The sequence below is a fragment of the Brienomyrus brachyistius genome, chromosome 9 (genome assembly GCF_023856365.1).
Source record: "Brienomyrus brachyistius isolate T26 chromosome 9, BBRACH_0.4, whole genome shotgun sequence".
NCBI classification, from domain to species: domain Eukaryota; kingdom Metazoa; phylum Chordata; class Actinopteri; order Osteoglossiformes; family Mormyridae; genus Brienomyrus; species Brienomyrus brachyistius.
In genome coordinates this window covers 23,420,344-23,432,929 of record NC_064541.1, presented here as the reverse complement: position 1 = coordinate 23,432,929, position 12,586 = coordinate 23,420,344, and the positions used below count along the sequence as shown (strand labels likewise).

Genomic DNA, 12,586 nt, shown 5'->3' with positions numbered 1-12,586 from the left:
AACGAGCTTGATGGGCTGAATGGTCACCTCCCGTTTGTAAATTTCTTATGTTTTTATAATTTGACAACAGACTTATATGGTAAAAGAATCTAACTACTGCAGAATATAATGTTAAAATTAATCCATACAAAGAACTGTAAAATAACTAACTGTTGCATAATATAATTTAATTTAAGTTCAGAACACAACAGCAGTAATACAATATAATTCTTTCACTTACCTATATTCAAGCCACAGAGATGTTGTGTGAACACTCCATCTGGATAGACCTTTATCATGAGGAAGACGTCGCCAGTGGCTTCAGTAGACTCCAGTGAATTAGGCATCAGTGTTTTGTCTACTGGAGTGTATGGTTTTACAACCTCATTACCTGGACAGGTCAGACAAGATAACAGCATGTTTCGTTATCATACCACATAGCCCACTTCACCCTCATGCAGTGAACATTTTCAAAATGAAAACATGAAAAACTTTAATGCTGTTGACTGAGGAGAACTAGATAAATAACCGAAAGAACCTAAATCAAGGTAGTAGGATACAACATGTAGCAACACATTATGTAATAACACTGCATAATGAAATATTTTGACACGTTTTGTGAATACCCATGCAAAACAATCATTAAACTCCTACTATCCTACAGATTAGTGCTTTCAGCTTTGAGAACTCTTTTGGAGTTAAAATATTGGAAGAAACTTTTAACGTCATCCTTAGCTTCCAATGCAATCGTCCTTTTGGGATTCCTCAGTCAATATTTGCAGTGTTGGCCCTTCTTTTTCAAGACCTTTGCAATTCGCTCTGGCATGCTGTCAATCAACTTCTGGGCCATGGACTCAAAATGTTGATGTTTTGTTGCCTGAGCCACTTAGTTAGATATGGCCTTACGGCATGGCACTCCATCATGCTGGAAGAGGCTGTTCGTCGCTAAACTGCTTGGATGGTTGGGAGAAGTTGCTCTTGGAGAATGTTTTGCTATCATTCTTTATTCATGGCTGTGTTATTAAGCAAAACTGTGAGTGAGCCCAATCCCTTGGCTGAGAAGCAACCCCACACACAAATGGTCTCTGTACTGTTGGCATGACACAGGACGGATGGCAGCACTCAACTTTTCTTCTCCAGACAATCTTCTCTTCAGATGCCCCACACAATCTGAAAGGGGATTCATCAGAGAAAATGACTTTACCCCAGTCCTCAGCAGTCCAATCCCTGTACCTTTTACAGAATATCAGTCTGTCTCTGATGTTTTTCTTGGAGAGAAGTGGCTTCTTTGCTGCCTGTCTTTACACCAGGCCATCCTCCAAAAGTCTTCACCTCACTGTGTGTGCAGATGCACTCACTTCTACCTGGTGCCATTCTTGTGCAAGCTCTGCACTGGTGGTACCCCAATCCCACAGCTGAATCAACTTTAGGAGATGGTCTTGGCACTTGCTGGACTTTCTTGGGTGCCCTGAAGCCTTCTTCACAACAATTGAACCTCTTGATGATCCGATAAATGGTTGCTTTACATACAATCTTACTAGTAGCAATATCCTTGCCTGTGAAGCCCTTTTTATGTAAAGCAATGATGACTGCACATGTTTCCTTGCAGGTAACCATGGTTACTAGAGGAAGAACAATGATTTCAAGCACTACACTCCTTCTAAAGCATGACAGAGTGATCTCTAGCCTTGTCCTCATCAACACTCTTATCTATGTTAATGACAGAATCACTGTCTGGTGACTGTCTGGTGTCTCAGGAGCATCTGTCCTTCACCGGCGCTAGTTAACATTACCGATGTTAGATGATATTGCCCTTCGGATATTTGCTGCAAAGTTACGTGGACACAGAATGCCGTTCAGGTGACACCCGCATCCCTAACCCACTGTCGGTAACACTGCCCCTGTTTATTAAGAAGAATAGACAAGCACTCAGGCCGACCAAAAAAAACAGCCAAACACACAGATATTCTGCCAAACAAATCCCAAATAACCACTGAAACACGGGTACAACATAAGTGTAAACCACGTTTACAACACTCTCTCTCAATGCTGCAATCCCAGCAGCCTCTGCCTGGTAAAATCCTGATAACAATGTGGCATGTTTTCTGGTGTTAAGTCCTACCAGGGTAATTATCATTAAACAACTTAATCTATAAGAAAACATTTTTGAAAACTGAAAGACAAAAAATAAAATATAAAACTACACCTAAGCATCCATCCATCCATCCATTTTCCAAACCGCTTATCGTACTGGGTCGCAGGACTGTGGGGGAAACCGGAGTACCTGGAGGAAACCCCAAGACGACATGGGGAGAACATGCAAACTTCGCACACATGTGACCCAGGCGAAGACTCAAACCCAGGTCCCAGAGGTGTGAGACAATAGTGCTAACCACTGCACCACCATGCCGCCCTTACACCTAAACAAAGATTATAAATTTTGCTTCATAAACTAATTGTAAAAAAACTAAAAAACTTAACATTACCATTTAAAAATACTATTTACCTGAAATAATGATTTGTTCATTTTCCTCCTTGATGGAAATCATTCAAGGAAATGTAATCCAGTTTACTGCCTTTAAAAGATACTTTAATATCCATTTTGAGTACATAATCTGTGTCGTGTATTCATGTTGGGTTCTCTAAGGACAGGACACTTAAAACAGCTCTAGAACTGAATGAATGAATGAATGTTACATTTAAAGAGCACTTTTCAATATACCCAAAGTGCTTTGCAGAATCACTGGGGAGCCACATCGGCTACTACCACTGGATCAAAAGATTTTCAGGGATCTTTTATGACCTCAGAGAGTCAGGACTTCAGTTTCACGTCTCATGCAAATGGACTGCATCATTTTTGCAGCATAGTGTCATTGTGCTGGGACATTGGGATCCACACAGAAGAAAAGATGGGCTCCCCTGCTGACCAAACCAACACCTCTTCCAGCAGCAACCCAGCCTTCCTAGTTGGTCTCTCATCTAAGCACTGGTCAGTCACACACCTGCTTGACTTCAGATGGAGTAGCTGGTCTGATCTACAGGTGATATGGCTGCTGGTCCAACGTTTCCCAAAAGACTTAATTGCACAACGTTCCATTTGCACAATAAAAAATTGAACAAAAAAAAAACATTTTTAATTACAATATATACACAGGATTAACTATAATCACCAAGAACTGTATTTATATATTATTATTATTTTTTTTAAATTCCTGGCTCTTTCACTTAGAGTATACCAATTCCTTGTCCACAAATTAAAAAGGAATATTGGCGAATAAGTCCCTCTTGTCTGATGGCTGAAATCACATTCTAACTGGCTAAGTATGGTTAATTGCTTTTCAGACATACACACACAGACACCAATGATTCAAAACATTATGACTACCCCTAGGTGAAGCGAAAAAATGGTGCATGTCAAGGTCTGGGATGTATCTGATAGTAATTTAACATTCAAAACCTGTAATAGGAGTGAATTTGATAAGGGCCAAATTAGGGCTGCACAATATCACAGTGCAATATAATTATGATTATATTGCACAAGCGCAATAATCACGAGGGCTTCAGATGATGGGCATTATCATTTTCATGGATGTAAATTTTTCGGTACTACACGGATATAAATGAAGAGGTATGGGTAAATAAATGTGGCATATGTTTTTGTTTATTAAATTCAGTTAGCGCCACATGTACTATATAATTGCAATGTGGTCATGCAGCCCAAGTTTCAGTCATTATGGTCAGATGACTGGGTCAGAGCATCTCCAAAATTGCAAAGCTTATAGGATGCATACTGTTGTCCATGGTGAGTACATACTGAGAGTGGTCTGGGGGGGAACCGCTAACAAACTGATAGGATGGTGCCGACAGGTATGGATGCTGTACCAGAAGCTCCTGTCTGTTCTTATTCTTTTTTTGACTTAAGTTATTTATTGCTGTGTTCTCTGCTTTTAAATTCATATACTGTTCAGTCATTGATCAGCTATGACTCATAGAAGCTTATGGACAAAATCAAATCCACAATTCACAGAGCAGTCTCCTTTCCACCCAGACAAGCTAAATTCATTCTCTGCTCGTTTTGAATCTCACATCACCCCCTTGACTATCACAGGAGTAATATGTCATAACACATAGTGCACCAAGTACTGTTGTGTATGGAAAAGATATGGCAATTTTTGAGTTGTCATGATGAAAAGATCAAGTGTCTGAGGCTGCCCTTCTCTTAGATATTACTTTCTAGAGTGGCTTCAATTTTGGCACGACATGATTAAATGCAGATCTTCACTGTTACAATATGTCTGCAAAGGTTAAACAACATCTGTTAAAATCTTTTTGACTTCTAATGGGATTCAGTGTCAGAAACTGCCCTTTTCTGCAATCACTATGTGGCACTGCTACTTACATCCAGTTTGTCACCCATAAAATATGCCTGAAAAGTTTTAAAATTATTACAGTTACTGTGTTCAAAAAACCAAGTGTCTTCTACAGCTGTTGTTTCCTTCCTTTGCTGCCAATCACCGCTGGTGCAAAAATTTGGGGGCAATTTTGTCTGAAGATCACCGGGTGTAGTTCCAATGGCGGCTGGTCAATAGAGGGTTGCTATTTAAATTTAATTAATTTATTTTTTAATCTAAAAGGGATTTTTGATTTTTCTTTCTAAAACATATATTTATTTTAAATAAACAATAATTACTTATTTTTGAATGGGTATGTGCTGAAAATGCATAATTTTGGTGTCATTGGTTTCAAAATTGTCTCACTTGCAGGTCTCCACCAAAAGAATGTCTCCACATTCAGCTTGAAAAACATCCATCAAATATTTTTTGAGCTGATATTAACGTCATCATATTATCACTATGTGGCACTGCTTCAATTTTAGTGTGATCTGTCTCAAAATTTAAGCAGTACCAGTTCATCAGCCAGGCGTTTTTCCTGCAGAGTTTGAATAAGGTCCACCATAGACTTTCATACTCAGAGTGGCCTCTATGAGAAAATAGCTACAGTATTATTGGTCAAAGGAAAGGCAGGGGATGATCGGGGTGTTCGGTTTTTTTACCTTCGACGGTAGTTTTTAAGTAGACATGTTCACCGACTGGAATCTGCATGACTGTACCAGGTGGCATTTGGAACCGAAACACGCTGGTGTCATGTGTGATGTGTGTTTTGGACACCAACACACACTTCCTGTAAAAGATGCCTTCAAAAATAAAAGAAAAAAAGCTGAAGAATTGTATTATGGACACTTAAACCTACAGATACATCAACAAATGCAGCTAACATATTAACAAGAAAATAACACAGAATGCAAATAAACAGCAAAATAAATACAGCATATTGTCACACTAAAATACAGGAGTTGGACAATCAAACTGAAACACCTGGTTTTAGACCACAATAATTTATTATTATGGTGTAGGGCCTCCTTTTGTGGCCAAAAAGTAGTATAAATTCATTAAAAGGACAGATACTAGTCCTGCAGAATGGGCAGAGGGATTTTGAGTCATTCCTCTTGCAGAAAAGGGGCCAGGTCACTAAGTGATACTGGTGGAAGGAAACGTTTCCTGATTAGCTCTTCCAAAACACTCAAAAATGGCTCAATACAACTTCACCAACCACTCTGTCACCACTCTTACTCTGTGTATTGCTGTACTATCATCCTGATACAATGCATTTACTTCACGGTATAATGTTTGAACTACAGGGTGAACTTGATATTGCAGCCCTAATCATTATTGATCCACCCTCATGCTGCACTCAGGGTACGCAGCAGGATATCAGAAAGACAGTAAAGGTGGACTCATCAGAGAACAATAAATGTTTCGCATTATCTACAGAGAATGAACAATTTTAGTGGCATCCCTTTCAGACCGCTTCCTCTTGCATCCACTGTTACTCCTGTTGGATGGGCTTCATCCTTTGTGGTAGTATACCAACATTATCCTGGATACTGTGGCTGTCAATACACCACAAGGCTTGTTGACCTGGTCTTTCATTACGTTTTGTGGATTGCAATATTTTATGTACAGCTGTGCTATTGCTCTGCTAATTCAACTCCTGCATTCAATTCAATTGACACTCTGCTCTTACTGATGGAATATGTAATCAGTAAAGACTGGGCACCAGGCCATACACATACAGATGTGAAACCTCAAAAACTATTCTGGCTAGTGCTTTAGTTTCATTGTCCAACCCCAATGGTATCTGACGGTTCAATTAGAGATGCCAAATTAATTCAGATGAACAGTAGAGTACCCAGAAGAAACCCAAATCAAATGCAAGAAGAGCATTAAACTCCTCCAGTAAGGTGTGGGAAGAGGTGCACTGTGATATGCTGCTTGGCTCACCGCGATCCTTCCTGTGCAGAAATGATTCATGGGACTCCAAGGGCTCGCCCAATCTGGCCCACTGACCACTGGAAACTTTGTGCATGCAGACTTGCACCTTTCCAACTGCACTAGCAGTGAGAACTGAAAGCAAATGCATAAAAAATTGTATGTACTTGCATTGCAACTTTTCACTTCTTTCATGCTCCTCAATTGATCACTCAGAGCTCTGACTCTGCTATAGATCAATACCATTCAGCAGCTGGAACAGAGTCACAGAACAACGTGTAAACCTGCATAACATCCATGTCTCAAAGATTCCTGGAATGAGATTGTAAATTAGTTCTGAAGAATCTAAAAATGTGGCAAGAGAATGGATTTCGGCTATTGCTGGATTTCGGTTATTGTTTCATAAGCACCTTTGCAATCAATGCAATTTAAATAATTTTTTCCATTAAAAAACATGCCAAATACCGCACTTTAATAACTTGTTTGGTAAATACCGTTGGTACCATACCTTCTCTACAACATGGCCGAGATTATGATAATCAATAACAAAAAATGTACACATCCGAAAAAGAGTGTTCCGAAACTGGGAGAACCCAGTGAGAATCTGTGGAGGGAGCTAAAGATCAGGTGGTGGCAAGGAGACCCTCCAACCTGAAAGAGTTGGAGCTCATCGCTAAAGATGAATGGGCAAAAATACCAGTGGAGACATGCAAAAAGCTGGTCAGCAATTACAGGAAGCGTTTGCCGTAATAGCCAATAAAGGCTTTTCTATTGATTACTGAGAAAGGTATGAATAACTTTGGACATGCCACGTTTTGTTCACAGTTGTTGGTTGTTGGTTACAGTACCAATCATTCTATAGCCTCATTATCCACTGCAATATTTCTTGACCAACTTCCAGTCCATCAACCTTACATTTGAGCCTCAAGTGAAAATGAACTTGGACAGGTAACTGGACATAAAGAAATCCTGTATCTTGAAGCTCACTTAAGATAAAAATAGAGATAAAAAACCTGCCCTGTAGTACTCTGATCATACCGGTGAACTTAAACACGCTTCACGCAAGATAGTGTGTAAATGACGCTCAACTAAACTAGAAGTTTTCAGATCTACCTGGAAAGAGAGCCCCTCTAAATACAGACAAGCACTAGTGACTGCTAGTCTATGTCTCTCTCCAAACTAAGAGAACAAAAACAACCCAAAATTCCTGTTTGAATCTCTGTCTAGGTTAACAAAGAATGCTTCCATGTCATGCTCACAAACCCCGTAAGTGATGACTTTATTCCATTTTTTTTCCACTTGCTTCAATCTGAAGGAGCCGGATATTTAATAATACTGAGGCCAGAGAGAACTACGGAAGGCTGCAAAACGGTCTCTTACAGAGCTTCGTAGCTGTGGAATAGTCTTCCAGTTGATGTCCGAGATTCAATATTCAAGTCTAGACTAAAAATACACTTTTCTATTTCTAACTCTGGCTAACTGCTCGTCCCCAGTTAGGCATACAGTGTGCGGTGCAGAGCTGGTTGGGGATTGGTGCCATTGGTTTTGGATGAACTGAATTGTTAGTGCTGTCACTCTAGCTTCACACCCCCTTGTGGAATTGGAGTACTGGTGTTCAGGGACTCCCCATGCCTGCGTTCTTGCCCGCCTCTCCCTCCTACTTATGCTACCATAGCCATATTTGCTAGAGTTTACATATTACACTCACCTAACTGTTTGCACTGCCTCTAGTCTCCCCTACTTTGGTGAACACATTTTTTATCTCTCCCACCCCTCCTGGGGTGTGATGCCTGGAAACCCCACCCCCCCCCCCAAAAAAAAGATAACTATCATGATATTCTTCCCACCCTGCTGACTGCAAAGCCTCTGCTACCTGTGATGTTCTTCTGGCCTGCTCGCCCTTCTGCCTACCCTGCTGCTGTACTACTGGTCATTATGCTGTCAGAGGCAGCAGCAGTAATTGCATTCTATCTATACTTCCTGCTGCATTCAGACTCAAATCTTAAAATTTGGACAGTGTATATTAGGATTTTTTCCATTTTGTTCATTTGACTTCCTCTGCCGGCCTCCGGAGGATGGCAGACTCTTTGAGTCTGATTCCTCCCAAGGTTTCTTCCTTCTATGGAGTTTTTCTTGCCACTGTCACCTCTGGCTTGATCACTGGGGGCTTTGGGCAGGGATAATGTAAAGCGCTTTGAGACACTGTAATGTTGTGGAAAAACACTACACAAATAAAACTGAACTGAAAACGCTACAACAGCCTACCTTATTATACTATGGAGACAGAAATACATAAGTAAATGAAGAAATGTGTAATTACATAAACGATAAAATGTATAAATACAGAAATTTGTAAATGAAGAATTGTAGAAATAGATCAATGAATAAGTGGAGCTAATTATGTCATTTTTCATGACCAAACTGTATTTATTTATTTAATGGTCTATTTGTACATTTATTTATTTATACTTATGTCATGTTTAGTCCCCCATCCATTGCCAGCTTTCTGGATAACCACTGAAGAGTGGCAATAATCAGCTTGAAACATCTCCTCTACTGTGATACAAAAAACAGAATGAAATCTGACACACTGAGGCTTTAGGAGAACAATGGCAAAAGCTGACTGACCTTCATCATTCATTATGCTGGCCTGATGAGCCCAAGGTAGAAAAGAAACAGTCGGTTTTAACCTGGTTCCTAATGCCACAACCACCAAGAAACAGCTCCAAGTGCACAGCAATGTCTTTGAAGTGTAGGAGGAGGGCAGGAGCTCAATGGTAGTAGGGAGAGAAACCCGTTGGGGGGGCAGCCCCCACTTAGTGAAGGAGTGGTGTAAGGACTAGTCAGTATACCTACTGAACCTGACTTAATAATCACACATGAAAACGATGTGCTCACTCTACAGGATGGTTGGGAACTGAGGCCCCAGTGGTGTCCAGTAGGAGCTGAAGTTCACCCCAGAAGATTACCTCTTAAGTGAAGAAAAAAAGTACTGATCAAACTGATCAGGGATGTGTAACCTACTATCTCTGCCCTCCATCTTGCAAAATTACTTGGAACCAGATATTGTATACCTGGAAAGCTGTGAGAGGAAGTACTTGGAAGGCCAAGCCTTAGTGGAACACAAAGACAAGGATTCCAGGGACATCACAGAGGGAGACTTGGTGGAGAAATTAGTGGTGCCAAACAACACCATCATCGAAACCCCAGACCTGTTCCTAGATAAAAGACCACATGCTGTTACTGCCTGGGAAGATTATGAAAGTATTAAGTAGTATTTTACAGCATGCTGACAAAAAAAAGAAAAAAGAATATGTGCTTCCTACTTCAAATGCAAATTTAAATGTAAAATCAAGCTTACATTTAAAAGCTTACAATTATGGTATTGTGGAGGAGGTTAGAATACAAAGGAAAACTGTGCTGAAAGGTTATAAAGCGAAAGTGTGTGTGTGTTTGTGAGAATCTGTTCTTCAGGCCTAAATGCAAATTGGAACTGTGAGGAATGTAAAGGGTGGAATGTAAGAAGTCCACTTTAAATAAACTGTCTAGTCCATGACAATGCGGACATTAAGCAGTCAATTTCCAATCTATGGGCCCTGATCAGAGAAACAGCATATCATACCTAAGACTCCTGACCCACCTGGTACATGTCGCGGTACATACAGTTAACTTTTTCAACATTCCAGTAGGAGAGCTTGCTGTCCATTTTTAGGAAATAAAAAAATCCTAGAAAAAGTTCAGTTGTTTTGCTTACCAGAAAGGTGTTCCTGTACTTCATGAGAAAGCTCTGAAACATAGTAATAATCATAAGTATACGATTAAAAAGAAATTTACTTTAACAAATTATTTTGACAGTGAATACTTCATAGTCTTACTCGAGTATGTCTGCAAAAACAAATGTGTACCTTTATTTATTTGCACATTTTATGTTTAATTGTTTTATTGACAGAGGTCATTTTAAATTTTGAATTTTGTTCATTGGTTGTGCTGTTGGGAAATCCTGTAACTGTACAGATTTTGTAAAGTAACTCGCTATGTGAGCAGTCTTCTTTCTAGATACTCTTTTACTCTTATTCAAATACTGAGACTGAGATTCACCAAGGTCGACTTCATTGAATAGCAGCTTAAGAGCGCTAATCCAAACGTGATTGTATCTCGCAGTCCTACTTGAGTTGTTTTTATAATTTAACCCTCTGAAGTCTAGGGGTAGGGAACACACTTTCACTGCCTGGTGCATGATCACACATTTCATTCAATATCATAAACTTAATTCATGGCAAATAAATTATTTCTTATATATTGTTTTGGCATTATACTCATCTTAATTTTAATGTATATTGTCAATATTTCAGATTTATATTAAGTTTGTAATTTGACATTAAAGTATAGACATTGCAAAATGTAGTTTGGAACACTTGCAGAAACATTGTAAAAGTACATAGTAAGCAATGGTGGCAGTTTGCTTTGATCCCAGATATCTGATCTCCAAAGTCTTGGCTACATGAAGAAGCCTAAATGGTGTAGTTACAGCATTCAGTTGGATAAATAAGAAAAATCTAACTGATGTTACCATTTATGGCCCCCTTCCATTGAATATGTAGGAGCTTTCATGTGTATGCATAAGCCAATCACACCTGACCACATCCCCCCTCCCTTTTATGGCGCTGATGGGGATGTATCTGGATCACGTTTCACCATTGCATTGTTCATCTAATTACCATGCGGATGCGATTTGAATACACGGAAATGCAGTTATTTAAAATGTGAATAGCGATCTTCAGGTGAGGGCAGGACCCTGATGCAGGTAAAACAAAGAAAGGTGACATGCTTTTTTTTTTGCATTTTGCCAATTTAGCCTAATTTAAAAAAACTTTAATGCTTCCGACAATGGATGTTTTGAAAAGAAGACAGATTACGGATTTAATCAGCATTTTTTTCATGATTCTACATAAAGATTTCCGCGAGATATAACCTGAAATAGACACGAAAAATACGCTGCATCATCGACGATGCACTCGAGCCCAGAGGGGTAAGTAACAGTGCTTTTACTTGGGTAGACATTTTGGCTACTCTACCTACCTCTGGCTGTGGCACTTAGGGGAGCAGGCTGATGAATCCTATAATGCCCTTATAATGCCAATTTCAATTGCCACCCACCTTCCTCAGAAAAATAAGTGAAATAATATTTTTTTCTGGTATTCTATCCTGAACAAGATAAGCCAAGTCAAACACAATTCCTGCTTTTATACTGGTCTAGGAAAAAAGCAATGGATTACAAAGAGTGTGTACTTACGAAGATGGAGCAGATATGACAGCTTTCCAAGGAATACCTCAACCCGTAGAGTGCCACCCTGCAAGTCGACCACAGTGATGCCTGAGGTCGGAATCTGCAGGAGCGGAAGTATTTTTAACAATTTATTCAATCTCAGCTCATTGGATATCGTTCACAATGGTGAAGGAAGAAATGTGGTACAGAACTAATATAAATAAGCTATGAAGAATATTCAGAGAAAATTGAAGGAATACCAACTTACCTTACATTTTGTATACACCACGATATTGACAGTCAAATCTGTCTGAAACCAATCAAATCTGAAATCAAGGTCAAAAAGTACTGGTTAGTGCCTCAATCCACCCAACCAAACTCCAGATAACAAGGTATTCATGCATGAAAAACAAACTTTAAAAAGTGAATAGCAGTGGAAGTAAAACTTGCTAAACAGGTAAGGGGTACTGTTTGCAATGCACGTTCAAAGGGGGTTTGATCTCTTGCTTGGGAAACAAAATAAGTACTAGACTTGCTGCTGTCAGAAACTACCACTATCATTTGGTCCGACCATTTAAACCATCCTTGTCCCAAACTTAACTTGTGCAACTGGTTTTTACCTGAATGCTGTGAGTCCTTGTTGTGATACATAGGTCTGAATGTAAATTATTCAATTATTGCACAATTACTTCATTTATGACAATTTGCAGAATCTTTCCCCACCAATTAGTTGATTACTTGCATTCCTTTGTGGATGTATGAAAATGTCATTTATATTATTTATATTTTTTGTTGTTGATTCTTCCTGGGAAGTCAGAAAAGAGAAAAGGGTGTGTGGCAATCCCGATGTCTTTGCAATATGACTAAGATCCAAGTCTTTGAAGTCCTAGTGCTCCCTGTCTTGCTGTATAACTGCAATATAGATGCTACCCAATGACCTGAGATGAAGACTGGACTCCTTTGGTACTGTGTCTCCTTGAAGAATCCTTGGGTACCACTGATTTGATTTTAT

General features: G+C 39.4%; 1 protein-coding gene across 1 annotated transcript in view; it reads right to left on the bottom strand.

Moving 5' to 3' along the window:
- Positions 1–12,586, bottom strand: part of LOC125748455 (cytochrome b5 reductase 4) — a 35,981-nt gene that overhangs the window by 9,087 nt on the left and 14,308 nt on the right. Inside the window, exons 7-12 of the mRNA XM_049024584.1 lie at positions 11,843–11,900; positions 11,602–11,695; positions 10,063–10,095; positions 6,321–6,443; positions 5,033–5,173; positions 221–370 (exon numbers count right to left, since the gene is read on the bottom strand). Of these exons, the coding sequence (XP_048880541.1) occupies positions 221–370; positions 5,033–5,173; positions 6,321–6,443; positions 10,063–10,095; positions 11,602–11,695; positions 11,843–11,900 (599 nt within the window). The remainder of the gene's footprint in view (positions 1–220; positions 371–5,032; positions 5,174–6,320; positions 6,444–10,062; positions 10,096–11,601; positions 11,696–11,842; positions 11,901–12,586) is intronic.